The sequence below is a fragment of the Ailuropoda melanoleuca genome, chromosome 16 (genome assembly GCF_002007445.2).
Source record: "Ailuropoda melanoleuca isolate Jingjing chromosome 16, ASM200744v2, whole genome shotgun sequence".
Taxonomy (NCBI): Eukaryota; Metazoa; Chordata; class Mammalia; order Carnivora; family Ursidae; genus Ailuropoda; species Ailuropoda melanoleuca.
Window position 1 is genome coordinate 43,928,229 of NC_048233.1, and position 21,221 is coordinate 43,949,449.

General features: G+C 40.9%; 2 protein-coding genes across 3 annotated transcripts in view; one reads left to right on the forward strand and one right to left on the reverse strand.

The window, feature by feature from the left end:
- Positions 1-2,148: 2,148 nt before the first annotated feature.
- On the reverse strand, positions 2,149-5,226 carry LOC105239410 (gametocyte-specific factor 1-like). The gene is made up of 5 exons (XM_034646254.1): positions 4,836-5,226; positions 4,458-4,578; positions 3,129-3,195; positions 2,485-2,555; positions 2,149-2,190 (listed from the first exon to the last, which is right to left on the reverse strand). The coding sequence occupies exons 1-5, from the start codon at positions 4,974-4,976 to the stop codon at positions 2,177-2,179; spliced, it is 414 nt and encodes a 137-aa protein (XP_034502145.1). The 5' UTR covers positions 4,977-5,226; the 3' UTR covers positions 2,149-2,176.
- A 4,473-nt stretch (positions 5,227-9,699) lies between these two features.
- NCKAP1L (NCK associated protein 1 like) overlaps positions 9,700-21,221 on the forward strand; it is a 38,504-nt gene continuing 26,982 nt past the window's right edge. For both annotated transcript variants that reach the window (XM_002923445.4, XM_034646247.1), the window contains exons 1-9: positions 9,700-9,876; positions 10,931-11,041; positions 11,971-12,063; positions 17,920-17,976; positions 18,461-18,603; positions 19,540-19,630; positions 19,719-19,856; positions 20,663-20,711; positions 20,810-20,966. In XM_002923445.4, the coding sequence (XP_002923491.1) occupies positions 9,775-9,876; positions 10,931-11,041; positions 11,971-12,063; positions 17,920-17,976; positions 18,461-18,603; positions 19,540-19,630; positions 19,719-19,856; positions 20,663-20,711; positions 20,810-20,966 (941 nt within the window). In that variant the 5' untranslated portion in view covers positions 9,700-9,774. The remainder of the gene's footprint in view (positions 9,877-10,930; positions 11,042-11,970; positions 12,064-17,919; positions 17,977-18,460; positions 18,604-19,539; positions 19,631-19,718; positions 19,857-20,662; positions 20,712-20,809; positions 20,967-21,221) is intronic.

A 21,221-nucleotide genomic window follows, 5' to 3' on the forward strand; every position in this document is an offset into this window, starting at 1 on the left:
AAACTAAGTATTTTCTGTAGGTTTTTTTTTTTGTTTGTTTTTTTTTTTGTTTTTTTTGGGAAGCTTTGACCAAATGTTATGTCAAAGGCCAAAAAAAAAAGTGATATTTTAGTTTCTATTGTGTCTTCTTCTAAGGGGGCTCAAAACTTTTTTTTTTTTTAATTTGAGAGAGAGAGAGAGGAGGAGGAGGAGAGGGAGAGTTTTAAGCACTGAGTGTGGAGCCTGACTCGGGACTTGATCTCACCACCTTGAGACCGCAACCTGAGTCGAAACTAAGAGTTGGACGTTTAACTGGCTGTGCCACCCAGGTACCCCTCAAAACATCTTTAAGTGAGATATGAGTAGATCTGGAATCCATATTTTGAATGACAACTGCCTAATTTTTGATGTTTTATCCCTTAAGACTAGGAAGGCCAACCTGGTTTTTTGGTTATCTTGGGATAATTATTATTCCCCCTTTCATGCTCAAGAGTACCCTGGTTTGAAGGAAAAATTAGGTAGTCACCCCAGTTAAGGCTACATGGCTTTTTAGGGGCGCCTGGGTGGCACAGCGGTTAAGCGTCTGCCTTCGGCTCAGGGCGTGATCCCGGCGTTATGGGATCGAAGCCCCACGTCAGGCTCTTCCGCTATGAGCCTGCTTCTTCCTCTCCCACTCCCCCTGCTTGTGTTCCCTCTCTCACTGGCTGTCTCTATCTCTGTCGAATAAATAAATNTCAAATAAATAAATAAAAAATCTTAAAAAAAAAAAGACTACATGGCTTTTTAGGGGAAGATTCCATATACTGAAAATATGAGAGAGGAAGACATCTTTATCTTTCTTGGCCATTTTTCCTAGGAAACTTTTCAATTTTCATGTAGTTTGGTATTAATATACCAAAGTGTATTTAAAAAATTCAAAATACGTGTAATGCCTTAGTCAAGAGATAAAAATCTTGTTTATATTATGTAAATCTAAGGGAGCAAGTCAGTAGCCCTCCTTTGCACAAAGTATACTAGAATGCGTTAGATACTGAAAGTATCTAGTTATTCTCCCTTCTGTTTTCTGCTTTAATTGAAGGAAAAAAAAAAGATCATTTGAAAAGGACCTAGGAAATACTTAGGTAGGGATAAGACTTCTAAAGGCAGAAAATATCCATTTGATTATAACTCCAACTTTTAATTATAAGTCTAAATATACCTGAACCAATCAGTAAACTAGCAAAAAACCAAGGTCATTATTTTAAAATTAGCTAGCTGAAAAAAAGATTACAGCTTAAGAGGCACAAATTTTGGCCTGTTATAAATGAGGTCTTAGTTCAGTTTAAGTACCAAGTATGTGGATATCTACTACGTGCATAGCACCAGGCTCGTGGTATATGGTATAGCAAATATACAGTAGCATGTGATTCCGACTTCTCTCAGGAAGCTTTGTGGTATGATTGAGGTTGGATGCCTGGAAGGTTTAAATGTGGTGAAGATTAAAATTTAGATTAAAAAAAAAACTAGAAAGCGATTTCCATGGTTGAAGGGCAAGGGATGACATTTTAAAATGAACAGAGTAAAAAGATTAAGGTGTATTTAAGGTGGGAGTAAATTGACTTCTACAGAGTTAAGGAGGGAAGATTTGGAGGCATGCTCCAAACTCAGCTTGTCATAAAAACTATAGCTTTTGTTCTGTTCTGTTTTTTAAAGTAGGCTCCACACCCAACGTGGGGCTTGAACTGATGACCCTGAGATCAAGAGTCACAGGCTCTACTGACTGTGCCAGCCAGGCGCCCCCAAAACTGTGTCTTTTAAGTGTGGAAGATTTGTACAAAACTGATTGAAGAAGGTTGATCTGATGGCCATATAGTATGTGACTTGGAGTAGGAGAAAAACAATTGGAGGATAAAGAACCTGATTAAGGAATAACATAGCTCACATGATAGCTGTATTCCCTCTACTAATAGGGGAAATAGGCAAATAAGCCCTTTAGCCTTCTGGTTGACAGATGAGGATATGAAAACAAGGAAGAATAAAAAAATCTAATGAAGCTTGTCATAGGAAAAATATTCTTTATTTAAATAAATAAAAACATGTTAAGATGCCAACAATGACTGGAGGTGTTACCTAAAACATGACAGTTAAGATTTCCCAGAAGTTTAAAAAAAGACAATAAATTTTCTGTCTGCTGGTTCTTTAATCCACAGCTTCTCCATCAGTTTTTCTGACCTATGGGTAGAAAAAGAACATTAAAGTAATGTCATTTTGAAAGTGTTTTTGTGGAAGACCTAAGCTTGATGTGTGTTAGTTGCATTTCAGGTAGAGTTCTAGATAGCTTTTTCTCCACAGTCTACTTAAAGCCACTGGGACTTTCCCTGCTTCTGTTGTGGGGGAAGAAGAACTTAGAGTAGAAAATAAATTTATTTTTTTAAAGAATAAAAGATTTAGAATACATTAGTGGTATTAGTTAAAACTATGTTAATATCGTAGAACTGTGATATTAGTTTTAAAAAGTTACTTTACCTTTCCCCCAGGACTTAGAGTTGTTAGGGTGTTTGTCATCTGTAGTCTCTTTTTTTATGTCTCTTGAGTCACTGTAGGAGATAACCAAAAAAGGAAAGCTAGTTGGAGACCAGAACTTGAGTTTTAGTCTAGACAACCAGTTCTAGGAGATTTAAATTACTTTATCAAAAATGGCTGGTATTATTAAAGGTCAGAGTAGGAATTATTGATTTTGTGCAAGTTTCTGTTCCTTTGTACTTCCTGTCCCCCTGTGTGTGTGATGGGTAACTCCATTGGTGGCTTCTCTAACCCTTAGATGTGCCCCTCAACCTTGTTATGTTGGGGATCCTTGTTAGGTTATTTCATGTGGATTGTACAAATTACTTTCCCTTCAAAATTTTAGGAATTGTTATTTTTATTCCTTGAAAATCTTACATAGAATTGAGAACCTTGTGTAATCAAGTCCTTAATGGATTAAAGTCCTAAGTGGAGACTAAGGGAGGGAATGGAAGTACTCAGAGCCCATGAATACAGATCTTTCAAAATTCATAATTGAAGTGTAGGCATTTTCCATGCCTATGACCTAGTGGCCATCTCACTTTGAGTCAAACTTAAAGGTATTTTACTCTCTATTCCAATAACTTCTATAAGATGATTTATCTTACCTTTCACAGACCAGCATTTTTGGAGCAAATGTCTTAAGAACAAATGAAGGAGAATGATGTGTGTTATCTAGAAAGAAGGAGAGAGATTGGAGACGTGATACAAGTACTAGGCATTTTTATATTGTTGCAGAGAAAGCCTTTGGCGGCAGAGATCTGAATCTCCCTTCCATAGTTGTTGCTGGAAATTGGCTGCTTTGCCAGGGACCGCATTACCAACTTGACGGTAGGTGTGGTCATATGACCAGTTTGTGCCAATGGACTATGACTGGAAGTATTTTCTTACGGGCCAAGACGCGTAAGGGGGACCTGTACCTCCATTCTCTTTTTGTGGCAGTTTGGGAAGCCAAGTGTGGAAGGTGACAGTCACAAGATGAAAAGAACCTGTGTTCTCAAGGCACAATTCCCACTGAATACTTGCACTGGGCTTGTATACAGGGAAACACCTGTTGTGTTAAACCATGTTATCAACACAATCGGAACTTTGTTAAAGGAACTTGCATTACTGTACTGCACATGTACGTCTTTATTTAATATTAATCTACCTTATGAGATAGGTATTATTCCTTTTATGGGTGAGGAAGAGGTGTTTGAGAGGTAACTTTCCTTAAGGACAGAACATATAGTTGAACCTAGATCTGACAGAAGAGCTAGGAAACTCTCTATTATAACGTGCTGTATTTTAGAGAAAGGATGAGATAGGATAAATCCAAACCTTTCAGACTATTTTAGAGAAAGGATGAGATAGGATAAATCCAAACCTTTCAGACTACAAGTTTCAATTTATACCAATACTTTTTTCCTGTGGAAAGTGACCAGATATTTGTAAGATAAGATTCTTTAAACTGTTATAAGTGATTTTAGGTTTTACTTAGACTCCTTTTTGTTAGGTTGCCCCTTCAGAGACAGATGAAATTCTCAGATTTATTTGATTGTTTTTGAAGGATTTTTGTGGGAGGAGCGTTAAGACTTTTAATTTATCCAGGGCTACAGTACTTAATTAGCTACGAAGGACTTAGGGTCCAAGCTTTCATTATGACTGTATTCTCACCCTCGCTCACCTATGTTCCAGACATCAGGGTCAAGAATCTGATTGACAGTATTAGAAAGTTTTTCATTTGATTCCAAACTTGGAGAAATAACCTTTGGGAGATTGAATGGCTCTGAAATAAAGCAGACCAGAGGTTATAGAGGCAGAGTGGAAACTTCCTTTGGTTTTTCATTCCTCTCATTTGGCTAAGACTTCCATAATTATGAAATATGGAGGGCAAGGGGAAATAGCACTTGATGCCACTTATCTGCCCCCCAAATTAAAAAAAAAACACAACTTACCATCATCTACAGCAGTTCTGTTGACACAGTTAGCCTCGTGTTCCTTGAGCCTTTTGATTGGGACCACATGGCAAGCATTATATTTGCAGTTAGCCATCTTTTTAGCTATCTTCGGATTTTTCTAAAAGAGAAAAAGCTCTCGTTAAATGGCTATTATACAATGCCTGTATTCCACCCTCCATTCCTTTCTGGAAATGCTTAAGACAAACCATTTCCAACATTAAGAACTGCTAAGTGCTATGTATGATCAGAAGCTTGTTCTTAACAAACAAACAAAACAAACAAACAGAAAACCCAAAACTTCAACTTTTTATATTCTGAGCTTCTTTTTCTCCCTCTAGTGAGTTAACATTTTTTTTTTAAATCAGGAGAACTTACCTTTCTACAGGATGCCAGGTGGTACTGTAACCTGCTGGCTGGCATCCTGTGGTTTGGGTCATAAGGACATATTTCTAATGCTTCTGGCTCCATGAGGCCTAAATAGTAGGAACCATGGGTTAGCAAAGAAAATACTGACATTTAAGATCAGGTAGTTTTGACGTAGGCCTACTTTCTATTCCCAAAAGGAGAGTGAGAGATGTGGGCATCTTGCTGTGGAAGTTTGGGGTGACTAGATAGCTTAGTCAGTTAGATAATAGGAGAACTTCACTGCTTGTATGCCTTGGAAAACCAAAAATTAACATTTGTGCATGTATTTTAGTCTTATAGGTTGTTTTGAATAGAATTCTTTGCCCTCAAATAGAGTATTAAAGGCAGGGCTTCTTGGAAAGCTCACAGCACTGGGGTAAGATGAAGTTTTACACCATCAGCTTGAGTATTGAGAAAGCAAGGCTGGGGCAGCTGGTTCCTTTACTGTTCGGCATTGCTCCCTCCCATCTCTTTGCCAAATCTATCTAAATTAAGCTCTTTGTTAGACAAGGATGTTACATGTCGGATCAGCACAGTCACTTTTGGGGAGAGCGGATCGGAAGAATGAACAGTACATGTTCAAGTTCAGGCTACTTTATAATTATCTGAGAATGCCAGTCTGAAATCTCTAAAGTTGTAGGTATTAACATACGAAGACGCCTAAAGTGAACTAAGAATATACCGTCTCAAATCTGCCACATTTTACTGCCAATAGGAGGCCTACTTTCCCTTATGGCTAGCTGTCTTTAGCTATCCTAGCAGACATTCACTTCAAGGACTCCCAAGTTTCCAGGCAACAGCTACAGCTGAGATTTCTGCAAAGCAGGGCCAGCATAGTCTGATAGGGGGGAGAAAGATCAAGGCAGACTGGCATAAGCAGTAAGGATAGAAAAGTGCCTAGAATAGCCCATTTCCATTCTCCTTTGCCTCATGCCTAGGGCATAGACAAAGGGCACAGAGCTAGACTGTTAAATGTCAGATTTTCCTGAGGGCGTTTAGATGATTAAGTCCAGGGATTTAGACTCAGGTACCTTTTAGGAACGCAAGCCAGGTGGCTCTTTAAAGCTTACCCTGCATATTGATGATAATATTAAAGCCACACATTTACTGTAAAGTGAATTGGCTTTTTGGAAAATAAAGGTTGCAGTATAATCCAATATTGTGTGGTTATCTTTAGATTCTTTTTTTTTTTTTTTAAAGATTTTTTATTTATTTATAAGACAGAGATAGAGACAGCCAGCGAGAGAGGGAACACAAGCAGGGGGAGAGGGAGAGGAAGAAGCAGGCTCATAGCAGAGGAGCCTGACGTGGGGCTCGATCCCATAACGCCGGGATCACGCCCTGAGCCGAAGGCAGACGCTTAACCGCTCTGCCACCCAGGCGCCCCTATCTTTAGATTCTTAAAGATAATGGAAGAAGAGCTTTAATACTGAAATGTCGTCTTCAGAGAACCCCCAACCCTTCTTTTAGCCAGCAGCCTGGGAAAGTGTAAAGTGTGATCGCACTGATCAGGCTGGCCTTAATACACAAAGTGCACTTCACAACAGGCTGCCAGAATTTTCGTCCTTGGATCACTCACCCAATTATTGATAACTGAATACCCCATGTTGGGAGGCCAAGATTATAATGGAAGCCATTTGGTTTAATACACGTTAGACTTGGCAAGAGGATTCCAGCCTCGATGCTACCTTGACAGTTAAACTGAGTCTGAAGGCTCTTGAGGCCTCCCTTATTCGTGAAGCACTGTCTCTCAAGAATCTGAAGGGAAGTGTCTGAAGAGTCAAACAGTCCTTCTGTAGGTCAAAACAAGGCAAATAGCTGGAGTCTGGGGAGAGGGAAGGCGGAGTACCTTTGTCAAGTGATGTGAATCAACTTTCTGTTCAAGCTACTCAATTCCTCTTCTCCCACCATACGGTCTATGGTTTCTCAGAGGTTTGGAAGTTTTTGATGTCATAGTTAAGTCTTGAAGAAGTGGTTTTCAATCTTGGTTGTGCGGGGGAATCACTGAGTAGTTTTAAAGTGACAGATCTTCCAGAACTGCTGGATCAGAATCTTCACAAATGGGGTCTGGCTAACTGTGGCTTTAAAAGAATTCCACAGGGGGTTCTGATTGTAGCCAGGATTACTAGGCCCTGCTCTGGGGTAATTAAGCCGTCCTCAGGAGAGTTCTTCCCATTTCCAGGAGGAGCTGCTGGATGATCTTTCCAGTGAAGTTTCTCTAAAGACTACTGGTTGGAATGATTAGTCCCATCTTTAAACCTGGCCTTTTTCTTTATGGGATGCCACGTAGAATTTCACAGAAAGTGACATAAGCTCACCACATACTAAAAAACCCAAAATTTCACTTTCTTTTTGACATTCTTAATCCAGTGTACCAGGCCTTGAGCCGAATGTTTACAAACACAATATCATATAACCACTTCTACAGGCATATGAGGGATTACCACTGTTTTATAGTTTAGGAAACCAACTCAGTGGTGATAGATACCCTAAAGTTACAAAGCTAGCACATGTTTGGATGACATGTTTGGATGACATTATTATTTGACATAATACATGTAAAGTCCTTAAGGTACCCGGTACATAGTAAATAACTAGGTCATCGTTTCACATGGTAACTTATTTAATACATACAATACCTTCATGGGATAGGAATGATTCTTAATATCCTCTCCATTTTGCAGGCAGGGAGACTGGATCAGAGCTGCTAAGTGATAGAGTTGGGATATGGGCTCAAGCTTTCTGGCTCCAGATCTGGGCTCTTTGCCTCTAAGTCATAAGGCTTAGTCCACTGGACTCAACAATATTCAAGCCCCATATTCTGTTTAATGCCAAAATGTAGGCTTTTCTCATATACCAAGTACAAGGAAACAAGTGTTTCCAGGCTCCAGCAATCTTACAGTTCAGCTGAGGTGGCAGGATAATATGAAACAGGCATATAAAGGTGGGACCTAATTTAGATGTGAAATACGTGGCAGAGACCAAGTACTGTTGGAGTTCAGCACGGGTTCAGCTTAGGACTCCTTGAGCCAGATCCAGAAGATTGACTAGGATTTGGGTCAGCAAGAGGGAAAGGATACATGCATACTTGAGAAAGGCAGAAATGAACATGGCACATGCACAGAAGACTATTAGGTTGGTGCCTGCTCGGTTGGGGAGTATATATTAGGGAACAGGAGAAAAATAGATCAGCTTTTAGGGAGAGTCTTCAACAAAATTTTCAGGAGGATAAGGAATGTGAGTGAAAAAGGTCCAGTGGAACTATAATAACCTGTAAGAAGGCTGCTGCTGTTCTAGGGCTCAGCTTCCTTCACGTTGGTGCCTCACTGCCTGCTCTTAGTCTCCCCCATCAACGTGAAAGACCAATAGAAATCCCGCAAATGCCTCTCGTAGAACCTGGGTTTCTTTGATAACAGCAGGTGATTCAAATCTTTGGGGCCAATAGTACCTTATGCCAGGCCTCTAGCCTTCTAGGGGCTCTATCCAGTAAATAAACTGGGAGGCAGATACCATTTTCCAAAAGTGTAAAGTTTCCATTAGAGAAGTTGTTAATCTCGGTTAATTTGGTTCTTCATGGGGCCTATTTCCCAAGTTAGTCTTAACAGTTCAACAAATAAATCAGCATATTTACTGAGTGGTTACTGGATCCAAGAGACTAGTGTTTCTCAACATGTATGTGATGGAACGTTTGTCTCAAAACCTTCCAGGGTACTTACAAATGCAGATTTCTAGATCCCACTGCAGATCTCCCAATTCAGAATCTCAAGGGATAAGGGTTGATCTCAGTTCAGAATCTCAAGGGATAAGGGTTGATCTCAGTTTCTTAAGCACCTTTAAGAAGGTGTACTAGAGAGACACCTGGGTGGCTCAGTGAAGCGTCTGTCTTCAACTCAGGTCATGATCTCAGGGTCCTGGGATCGAGCCCTGCATGGAGCCCTGCATTAAGCTCCCTGCTCAGTGGGGAGTCTGCTTCTCCCTCTCCCTCTGCCCCTTCCCCACCCCGCTCATGCTCTCTCTCTCTCAAATAAGAAAACATCTTAAAAAAAAAAGAACTATGGTACTAGAGCCGTGGTTCTCAAACTTGAAAATGCATTGAATTACCTGGAAGGCTTGTTGAAACACAGCGCTGGACCCTGCCCCAGAGTTTTGGATTCAGTCGGTCTGGGGTGGGTCCTGAGAATTTGCATGTCTAATGAGTTTCAAGGTGATGCTGATATGACTACACTTGAAGAATCACTGTACTAGAGTATTGTGAAAGATATAAAGAAGTATTAGATACAATTCCTGTCATTAAGGGGCTTTTGCTGTGGTAGGGGGAGATAAGTTATATACCTAAAAATATAGTGAAGAATATGGTTTTCTGTATAATATTTGATACTAGATGAGGTAATGAGGAAGAGTTGGGATTTAACCTGGGCCCTAAAAGATGGATAGGCCTAAGGTTCAGCTGAGAATAGCAGGCATTCTTGACGGGGATGTATAAAAGAGGAAGCAGGATAAAGGTGCATGGGAGTGGGGTAGTCGATACTTTTTTGTCTGGTGTTGAGCTTTTTATAGGACACTAGGGAACGGTTACGGCCAAGAAGGTTGGTACCAGACTGTGGAAGAGCTTGAAAGCCTGTCCCTCTCCCCTGCCTCCACCCGCTTCACAGTCTTAACCAAAAGGGCTGCACCGCTAGAAAGAGGAAATGTCTCCTGCTGAGTGTGCAAGAGGAAGCACAAGACGATTCTGAAGGTCTGTGAGTCGTACTGACTGCTTTCACCCACGAGCCAATTGTAGAGGCAACAGGAAGACCAGCGCACCAACCAGGCTGGGTCCCTCCGCCCAGGGGGTGTCACCACCCAAGCTGAAAGTGTTTGGGGAGATTAGGCACTGCTGTCCGGATACTCCTCTCTCTCGGTGGCCATCATGTCTTTGACCTCCGCCTACCAGCACAAACTAGCCGAGAAGCTCACTATCCTGAATGACCGAGGTCAGGGGGCTCTCATCCGTATGTATAACATCAAGAAGGTAAGTAAGTGTGAGCCGCTGGACCAACACCACTTACTCCAGCAAGAGCAGGGCAGGGGACCCTGAGGCCGGCAGTTCAGGGTTAGACTCCCTCTTCTTTCCCCACTGGTTTAACTGGCTTTCAGTCACTAGCATTACATAGGCCAGCCAGTGGTGGCAGGCTCAAGGCGAAGCTTTTTCTAGGTATGATTCTTGCCCCAGTGAGGGTGTCTGCTTTCTGCTGGGTATACGGGGGTAGGAAATAATTTTATTCTGAGTCACTTGAATAAAGGTCTGGGGTCTAGAATTCTGGGTCTCATTGTTTATTGCTGATCCCCCATACTCTGAAGATATCCAAAGTGGGGTCTATGGCAAAAACTTTTCCATGGAAGTACTTCCCTACAAGGAAAAAATAGATATGATATTTCAATAAGATATGGGTAGGTGCCTTCTGAGGTACTCAGTGTCTGAGAGTTCATGCTGTGGTTGTGTATGTGGGCTTAGGATAGGAATTGTGAAATTGAGAGAGGCTGGGGCCAGGATCAGGCTAAGGGATGAGGGGCTGGGCCTAGGGAAGTAAAGAGATAAAGATGGGAAAGAGTGGGGAGTGTCTGGAAGAGAAAATAAGGAGAGGGAACTTTCGTGTATTTTGTAATAAAACACATCACCAGGAACATGGTTTCTCTAGCCCCATGTCCCCGACAAACACCCTTTGGGATGAGATATTTACATATGGACATTGTGACACACTCACCCATGAAGTTCAACTCCCAAGCAGCTGCTTTTCTCACTCCTTCCGGCTTCAGCTGAGGGGTGGGGAGAGAGCTTCCTCTTTGCACTGGGGCCGAGCAGACGCTGAACTCCTCTTGTTAAGACAAGATACCCAGGTCATTCAGCTCTACTGATAGTTGGCTTCATGCCCTGAAGCTTGTTTCTCATCTACTGCTATGTTTTCATAATGAATCCCCAGATTTCCTTTCCGTAAGAAAGACTTGTGACAATGAATGCAGCAGGAAGAAGCATGTTTGGAGGGACAGGAGAAAGGGTTAAAATATAATGTGCTTTATTGATGCAGACTTGTTCAGACCCCAAATCCAAGCCACCTTTCTTACTGGAAAAGTCCATGGAATCTTCTCTCAAGTACATCAACAAGAAATTTCCCACCATAGATGTCCGAAACAGCACGGTGAGAACATTGTCCTCCCTGCCCCTTTGTCTGCAATAACTCTACCCTTGGTGGCTTAAACTCTCCTCTTTTGACTGCCTTTCTTTGAAGTTGGCAAAGGATGGAGTAGCCTTCTTTTAGTTTCCCTGCGCTCCATCACAGAGCTTCAGGTTCTTGTAGTCTTGAGAATTCTGAGATAAGCTGGGATTCTTGTAGGCTAAGCCAGAGCAAAGCATTGCCCCTTTCTCCATGGCAAGATTCGTGAGAACACTTTGTTGTTGTAGAGGAAGACAGCTTGATCAGCCCAGCAGGGTGCATATATTTTACTGCTCCTCTTGTTTCCCGGTGTTTCCTTGCTAATTATCTTAGAGTTATACATTTCATGGAATATCCCTTACTTCTCCCCTATTAAAGGTTAGCCCTAGATTTCTTACCATTTTACCTGTAGCATCTTCTCACTCCACCTCTTTTGACTTTAATATAAGTGGTAAGCCTCTTTGAATGAAAGGGACCTTGAAATTTCCTCTCATTTAGCACTCTGTATCTAGTCAGGGTCACATGCATCATTCTTTCTAGAGAATCTCCCTTGTTTAAGACTTTCAGAGCGTTGGATATTTTCCAACTTTGTCTGTTGGTGGATTTCAAGCCTCTTCAAGACATTTTAGGGAGGGGCACTGGGGGGCTCAGTTGGTTGAGCATCTGCCTTCTGCTCAGGTCTTGATTCCAGATTCTGGGATTGAGCCCCACATCGGGCTCTCTGCTGAGCAGGGAGCCTGCTTCTCCCTCTCCCTCTGCCATTTCCCCTGCTTGTGCTCTCTCTCTCTGTCAAGTAAATAAAATCTTTAAAAAAAAAAGGACATTTTAGGTATAACTTCTATTCTTCTTGGGTTACTTTGATCAATTGTCTTCTTATTTTGTGTTTTAAAATTTTTGTTTTGTGTTTCTCTCAGCAACATTTAGGACCAGTACATCGGGAAAAAGCTGAGATAATTAGATTCCTCACCAACTACTACCAGTCATTTGTGGATGTCATGGAATTTCGGGTGAGCTCTCTCAGCCCAGGACCCCAATGTAGGCATTATCCTTCAGAGGTTATTCCTTCTTTAGTAGATGTTCAATTTTTAAAAAGGATTCTATTTATTTATTTATTTTTGGATTTATAACATAACATGAGTGGGGGGAGGAGTAGAGGGAGAAGAAGAAAGAGAATCTCAAGCAGGAGCCCAATGTGGGGCTCCATCTCACCACCCTGAGATCATTAGTGGAATGCTTAACCAACTGAGCCACCCAGATGCCCCTAGTAGGTGTTCATGTATGTTGCAAGTTACACAGTAGTGTCTGATATAATTATATTTCATTTAAAAGGAAACGTGGGCTTATACTCATGGTATTAGTATGTACATAACAAAGATTTGGAACATTATACATGAAACTGTTCGAAATAACTACCTTTGGGGTGAATTATAATCAGCTTTAATTTATTAAACTATGCATTTTTAAGTATTATTAAGTATTCACATATTTTAAGCAGGATTCCCCAATATTTTATTATAAATCTACTGAAAATTTCTAGAGTGTTACAGTGAATATTAGTCTACTCTTCTCTTAGAATTCCTAATCATTAGTATTTTGCCGTGTTTGCTTATCTTTATTTTTTTTGTGGATCATGTGAGTTAGTTGCAGATATTATGACATTTCCCTTCCTAAATATTTTAGAATATATCTAAGAACAAGAATATTTCTTACATAATCCTAACGCAATTATCACACTCAGGAAATGTAACATCTTTACAATATTATTTAGTTTTAATGTAGAGCCCATATTCACATTCTGCCGGTTATCTCATGGATAACACATTGAACTTAGTTGTCATGTTTCGGTAGTCTTTAGAACAGNGGGAGAGGAAGAAGCAGGCTCATAGTGGAGGAGCCTGATGTGGGGCTCGATCCCGCAACGCCGGGATCACGCCCTGAGCCAAAGGCAGAAGCCTAACCGCTGTGCCACCCAGGCGCCCCAACAATATTATTAGTTTTAATGTAGAGCCCATATTCACATTCTGCCGGTTATCTCATGGATAACACATTGAACTTAGTTGTCATGTTTCGGTAGTCTTTAGAACAGTCAGAATATCCCTCAATTTGGACCGTCTGATTTGTTAACTGTCTGGTTGTCGTACTTAGCAGGAACACTGTGGACGATATGTTGAGTTTTAAAGATGAGCGGCACTATTTCCGTAAATGTAAACAAAGTAAGAATTATTTGGTATAATGTTTTTGAAGGGCAAATTGAAGATGTGTTTCAAAAGTCTTAAAAACACATACTTTTTCCTGTAGCAATTTTACTTCTAGAAATTATTCTCAAGGAAACAATCAGAAGTGCAAGATATGTAAGAGAATGTACTCTTAAAAAAAAGAATGTATTGTGTTGCAGTAAGATGGTGACGAGTTGAGGGACACCTGGGTTGGGCATCTGACTCTTGGTTTTGGCTCATGTTGTGATCTCATGGGTCCTGGGACTGAGCCCTGCTTTTGTTCCACCCTCAGCGGGCGAGGCTTGGGGATTTTCTCCTCTGCCCCTCCCCCACCTATGCACGTGCATGCACGCACACACACANTCCACCCTCAGCGGGCGAGGCTTGGGGATTCTCTCCTCTGCCCCTCCCCCACCTATGCACGTACATGCACGCGCACACACAGTCTATCTCTTATAAATAAATAAATCTTAAAAGAATAGTGACAAGTTGATAATTGATGTTTCTAATATATAGAGATTTGGTTAAAAGTTCAGAGTATACGTCTATAAATGAACATGAAGCTCTGAAAGATGATAATATATATTTATATTAATTGGCCTAGAAAGATGTTCTTCATGTGTTCTTTAATGTAACAGCAAATTGTAATACAGTAAGACACAAGATGTCCCTAATATGAATATTTACATGCATATAAAGAAAATTTGAACTTCTGATGGGTGGGATTTTGAGAGGTTTTAAAAATTAATTAAAATTATGCCTGTTTGTATTTTCTAATTTTTCTCCCATGACCATGTATTATTTATGAATTTAAGAAATAACACAAACGTCAGCTATCTGAGCAACCCAAGTTTGTGAGGGTATCATAGTATTTCTTCGATGATTCGAAAGTATGGAACCCTGCTTTGGGTGCCCTGTGTCTACCTCAGGGGGCTGATCCAAGCCACTCACACACAATGGAGAGAGAAGTGGAAAACTGTAAAACTGTAAAATCTGAAGGAGGGTCAGGTCAGAGGTTATTAATCTTGCAATTGAGAGTAGCGGTTAGGAAGAAGGTAGGCACGGGGCGGGGGTGGAAAGAACGCCGAATGCATATATAGAACCCTCTCACCAGGAAAGGCTGGAGTCAAGGGGGACTTTAGGACCCTGCTGGTTGCCGCATTAGTCAAGTTCTGAGCCCAGGGTGGGCTCGTTTAGAGCAAGAGGGATAATAGAGACACTGAGGCGCTGTGCATTGTAAAGTAGGTAGGCTCTGAATCAGACAGACCTGGTTTTATTTTTATTTTTATTTATATATTTATTTTTTTAAAGATTTTATTTATTTATTTGACAGAGAGAGAGAGAAAGAGAGAGCAAAGTAGGTAGAGCGGCAGGCAGAGGGAGAGGGAGAAGCAGGCTCTTTGCTGAGCAGGGAACCTGTCATGGGGCTTCATCCCAGGACCCCGAGTTCATGACCTGAGCTGAAGGCAGACACTTAACCCACTGAGGCACCCAGGCGCCCCCAGACCTGGTTTTAATCCTCAGCTTTACTACTTACCAGATGTATGACTGTAGACAAGAAACTCTTTGAATCCCAGTTTCTTTATCTATAACATGGGGAAAGAGGATTTACTATGTGAGGTATTTGTGAGAATTAAATGAGATAATGCATGGAAAAAATCTAGCTCAGTGTTTAGCATGTAGTAAGGTTAGAGGCCGACAAACGTTAATTCCGTTCTTTTCTGGTTCTTACCTTTAAGAGAATAAGACTTGTGTAGTGACATTGTGTGAGTGGCTGAAAGCAAACTTGAGCTAAAACCTGTGGGAACTGGGTTGCAGGAAGGAGTTGTAGAAAGGTCCTCCTGGTAAACGAGGCCACATAGAGCTAAACAGGTGAGAAGTCATGTCTGTATAGAGGGGAACATCATAGGCTCCATGTTCTAATTCTGGTACTATCACTTACTAGGTGCTGATCATAGGCAAGTATCTTAACTGCTCTTAGCCTTGGTTTCCCCATGTGTTAATTTAGACAGGGCCTTTTGGGGAGGCTAATATGGAAACATCTTTTTCCCATTTTAAAAAATTTGACAAATGGATGCCCCTGTGTTAACCACAGCCGCAGTGAAAGTACAGGACATTTCCATCACCCCAAATGTTCCCTGAGCTTTTTTTTCCCCGCAGTCAATCTCTTTCTCCCCAACCGCTGGCCCCAGGCAACCATTAATGTGCTTTCTAGATTAGAATTTTCTTCTCTTTCCTAGAGGTTCATACAATTAGAATTTATACAGTATGCATTCCTTTATGTCTGGCTTCTTTCATACAGTATAATGTTTTTGAGATTTATCTATGCTGTTTCATGTAACTACAATCCATTTCCTATTTTTGGGGAGTATTATTCCATTGTATGGATACAATTCATCCATTTACCTGTTGATGGACATTTGGGTTGTGTCCATTAGCCATATTTTTAGCCATTATGCACAAGATGCTATGCACATTTGAGTACAAATCATTGTGGGAACGTATTTTTCATTTCACTTGGGTAAATAATTTAGAAGTTGAATTGCTAAATCAAATGGTATGTGTATGTTTAATTTTATAAGAAACTGCCAAACTTTTTTCCAAAGTCATTGTTCCATTTTCTCCTCTTGTCGGCAGTAGTGTTCCAGTTGTTCCCCATTCTCATCAGCACTTAGTATTATCAGACTCAAATCTTTGCCATTCTCATGGGTATATAGTGGTATCTTACTGTTGTTAAACAATTTGCATTTCCCTGATGACTAATCTCGTCGAACATCTTTTCATTTGCATATTGGCCATTTGTATATTTGTTATTGTAAAGTCTCTGCTCAAGTCTTTGGCAACGTATTTTTAAAATAAAAATATATATACTTTTTGATCTAGCAGTTCCACCTTTGTAGAAATAGAAGTACCAATATGGCAGGAATAGGGAACAAAGGATAGGCCAGGAATTGGGTACAAAGCAAATGTCCATCAGTGAGAAAAAGGCTGATTAAATTGGCCATATCATGAGCTGTTATGTGGCCATTAAAAAGAAGTGCATGAGTGTTCTACCAGATGACTTGGAGGACTTTCAGCAGGTAAGGTTGAATGAGAAAAGCAAATGGCAAGAAGAGTACGATATTATCTCAATTTTGTAACACAAATGATGATAAAAAAAACCTATCTCCCTAGATCCCTCTTTTTCCCCCCTCTCTTTCTGAATAGGACTATATAAATAGGGAGAAAATTAAGAAAGGCCATAGTGGGTTGTTAAACAGGTTTACCTGGGGGTTGGTACAAGATGGGGGGGGGAGGGAGGTGTCCACAATAAAACTGCGTATTTATTTAGGTAAAATTTTGCATGAAAAGAAAAAGAACCCCTATCACACTGGAATGAGGGCTAAATGAACTATATACAAATTACCTAGTAAGTACTTAGCACATAGTAGGTGGTTAGTAAATAGAAACACATAGAGAGTTGGGTAGTATCCCATTTGCTAATGATTAATTTCTGAGAGTAGAAGATGGAATCCAAGAACAAACTTGAGATTCATCAATAAAAATAGGTCTGATTTCTGGTATCTTAGAAAAAGCCTATCAGAGGATGCAGGGGAGGGGGAACCCTCTTACACTGTTGGTGGGAATGCAAGCTGCTGCAGCCACTCTGGAAAACAGTGTGGAGGTTCCTCAAAAAGTTAAAAATAGAGCTACCCTATGACCCAGCAATTGCAGTACTAGGTATTTACTCCAAAGATACAAATGTAGTGATCCGAAGGGGCACCTGTACCCCAATGTATATAGCAGCAATGTCCACAATAGCCAAACTGTGGAAAGAGCCCAGATGTCCATCGACAGATGAATGGATAAAGAAGATGTGGTCTATATACACAGTGGAACATCACTCAGCCATTAAAAAAAAAAAAAGAAAAAAGAAAATGCAAGAAATCTTGCCATTGGCAATGATGTGGATGGACCTAGAGGGTATTATGTTAAGTGACATAAGTCAATCAGAGAAAGACAATTATCACAGGATTTTACTCATATGTGGAATTTAAGAAACAAAACAGAGGAGCATAGAGGGAGGGAGGGGAAAATTAAACAAGATGAAATCAGAGAGGGAGAAACCATAAGAGGCTCTTAGCCATAGGAAACAAACTGAGGGTTGCGGGAGGGGAGGAAGGTGGAGGGATGGGGTAACTGGGTGATGGGCATTACGGAGGGCACGTGATGTAATGAGCACTGGGTGTTACATACAACTGACGAATCACTGAACTCTACCTTTGAAACTAATAATACACTATATGTTAATTAATTGAACTTATATAAAATAAAATTTAAAAAAGAGAAAGCCTATCAGATGATCTTCATTTTATAATCTTTTTTTTTGTGGAGGAAGGGGACACTGGGATGATAAAATCAGGGAGAGTATGCATAATATAATAGTGACTTGCACCTGTGGAAACATGAGCATTTGGTAGGGTAAGCTTGATGGGGGTCCACTGCCAGCTTTCTGAGAAGGAACTCCCTCTATTCAACACTGCTTCCCTTATGTTATTTGGGGGCTATCTAGGACCTATAAGGGAGGGCATTTCCCTTAAAATTCTGGTAGTACACATCATCTTCTGTTTATTCTTTATTCATCCTCATTTCCAATTCTACCCCCAGGATCATGTATATGAACTTCTCAACACCATTGATGCCTGCCAGTGCCATTTTGATATTGTAAGATTCTTTGTAATTCTCTTCTATCCGCAGAGCCATAGAAAAGGTCTTGGTTGGGACAGTGTGGGCTGGGAAGGGACTGGAGGAACGGCTATTCCTTCAGGATTATGATATAATATACTATATTATACTGTATTATTCATTCTAGGACTGTAATTCTTTCATTTCAAGTGCCGAAGTTAAAGTGTATGTATATGTGTTAAGTAAATCAGCAGTATGATTTAAGATAAAAATTACACAAAAATGTTTTTACCGCACCTCTCCTAACCTCCAGATGCTACCATGTCTCTTGGCCTTTTTGTATCTTGAACTCACCTTTAACCCCCGACTGTTGTTCCGATTTTCTTCTTCTGAATTTTCCATCCTGCCAGTCCTCCTTCTAAAGAGACCCTTTCAGAGTCTATCTGGCACTATCTGGAATGGTTGGTGAAATAGGGATGAATTGGCCTTGCTGTTCTTGGGTTCCTATGTATTTTCCTTATAGAATCTCAACTTTGACTTCACTCGGAGTTACCTGGACTTGATTGTGACGTACACCTCAGTTATTTTACTTCTGTCACGGATTGAGGACCGTCGAGTCCTAATCGGCATGTACAACTGTGCCCACGAGATGCTGCATGGGCACAGGTGAGTGAAGGGGATCTTGGGGAGGAAGATTCTCACACATGGTGATATGAGGTACACGGCAGACGCAAAGGGAATAGAAGCCACGTTTTCTCATTTGAGAACCTATAATCTACATGACGACCCAGGCAAAATAAAAACACCGAAAATACTTATAATGGCATACATCAACAAGTGCACTGCACTTTTACATATAGTTAACTCTTGATTGTCTGCTAGTGGATGATCCAATTTGCATGGTCTCTGATCAGTTTTTAATCCTGGGCTGGCTTCCACTGTGCTCTTCAGGTTATTGCAAAAGGAAACAATTTATTTTTTTTTTTTAGTATTGGTAGGAATAATAGTAAGGTAAAGCCATTAGAGGTAAGTAATGTATGATAATACATTTGAAGCCAAATATAAGTGGATTTTGGTTTATCTGAAATTCTGTGCCCCTCCATTAGTACAAATAAAAGTATTTGAGGCCTGAGAAAATGAAGACCAGAGGGATCAGAGGAGGCTGTGACACACTGTTCTACGTATGATGCTTATTCCCATGTGTCTACGTGAATACCTAGCCACAAGCCTTACCCATTAGATTTGAATGTATATATATCTTTTTGGGTTGTATACAAATTTGGGTCTAGGCATATCACTTGAAATATGACAAAGCAACATGAATTTATAGAGTACCTTTCATGTGTTCAACACCATTTTGGGTGCTTACAAGGAAAAAGCTTTCATGGACCTGTCCCAAATTATATAGTTCCATCTAATAGCTTAATGCGCCTGGGCCTGGAATGGGTTATCTATATATGTAATTTACAGTTGGGTATATATATCTTTGGAGGTGGAGGGGAATGCCAGCCAATGCACACCTCTTTATCCTACATGTAAACACGAGAGTTTACATCGTGGGTAAGGGAGACCTGTAACTCTTCTTGCTATGCTTTCTTCCAGTGACCCCAGTTTTGCCCGTCTGGGGCAGATGGTCTTAGAGTATGACCACCCCCTGAAGAAGCTGACAGAGGAGTTTGGGCCTCACACAAAGGCAAGTTCCCTGAGAGAGTGGGGACTCCTCCAGCAGAAGTATATCGGTCTCATCACTGACACTAAGGATTCATTTGTTTTCCCCACAGGCTGTGAGTGAAGCCCTCCTCTCTTTGCATTTCCTTTTCGTCCGGAGGAACCAGGGGGCTGAGCAATGGCGCAGTGCCCAGCTTCTGAGTCTCATCAGCACCCCGCCTGCCATGATCAACCCTGCTAATTCAGACACAGTACGTTCCCTTCTCCTCTTGTCAGGGATGGCATTCTCTTTGCCAAGGCCATCTCCGTAGAGGGTTCTTTCAGGAAATATCATCTCTAAGAGTGCTTTAAGCCTCTTCTAGGATATGCGTCTAAGTTGATCACCTCTTGTAGCTAAAAAATCATGGTTGGGTTGGAGCTTTTGTTTGGATCAGGATTAGAGTGTGCCTGCCCGTAGAAAGAGTTTAATAACTAATCATAGAATGAATGGGTAGAAGAAAGTGAGTCATTAGACACTATTCAGCCTAGCAGGAACTTGAACATAGGCGTCAATTAACACATATATTTGTTCAATTACTATGGGCTCAACATCCATGCTTAAAAAACTTATAGTCTTGTAAGGGAATATATGCCATAGAGTCATAAAAATACACGGGATGGTACAAGATGAGTGAGAAATGCCAAATGAGTGATTTCTACTTTAAGTGGTAAAAGAATCCAAAGGAGGGAGAAATCATGAGAATGTTTTGAGTATTGCTCTTCTGAACTATTTGAAGACACGTTATGTTAAACCTTTTATTTGTCCTGACTTTTAACCTCCTCTTCCTTTTCTCAACTGTATTTGGTTTTCCTTATCCTACTTCTGGTTGCCTAACCTCCATTATCGGCAGGTTCCCCAGCTACTGGCTTACCAAAGTGCCCTGATCCAGTCTGGTAAAATAAAAGTTGGTTTTGGTACTTAAATTCTAGCTTGACTGCCCTTGTCTTGATGGCTTTAGTCTTGAGGGGAAGACCAAGCTCAATAACAGCTTGACCATCTCTACCCCTCTTCTCACAGATGGCCTGTGAGTACCTTTCTGTGGAAGTGATGGAGCGCTGGATTATCAGTAAGTTTTATGGGATGAGGTGGGAATAGACGTAGCAGCATGTTACATGGATAGAAAATTCTAAAAGTCTTCCTCTGCCCTGTTTTACCCACCCGCAGTTGGGTTTCTTCTTTGTAATGGCTGCCTCAACTCCAACAACCAGTGCCAGAAGCTGTGGAAGCTGTGTCTGCAGGGCTCCCTGTACATCACCCTTATCCGGGAGGACGTGCTCCAGGTGCACAAAGTCACCGAGGACTTGTTTAGCAGTTGGAAAGGGTGAGACATGAGAGCCAACTCATCTTATTTTGAGATTTTTTAGGGGTCTTGAGAAGAGGGAAGACAGAAATTAAGGGAAGAAAGAATTCTCAGGAGGAAAGATCAGTTATTTACGTTCCATGACATTGACAGGTCAAAGAAAATGAGGACTGAAAAGTGTGCGTTGGATTTGGCTCTACCAATGGTCTTAGTGTCCTTCCTGAGGACAACTTCGGTTGAGTGCTGCGGTTGGAAGCTGGGTTGTGGGGGGTTTAG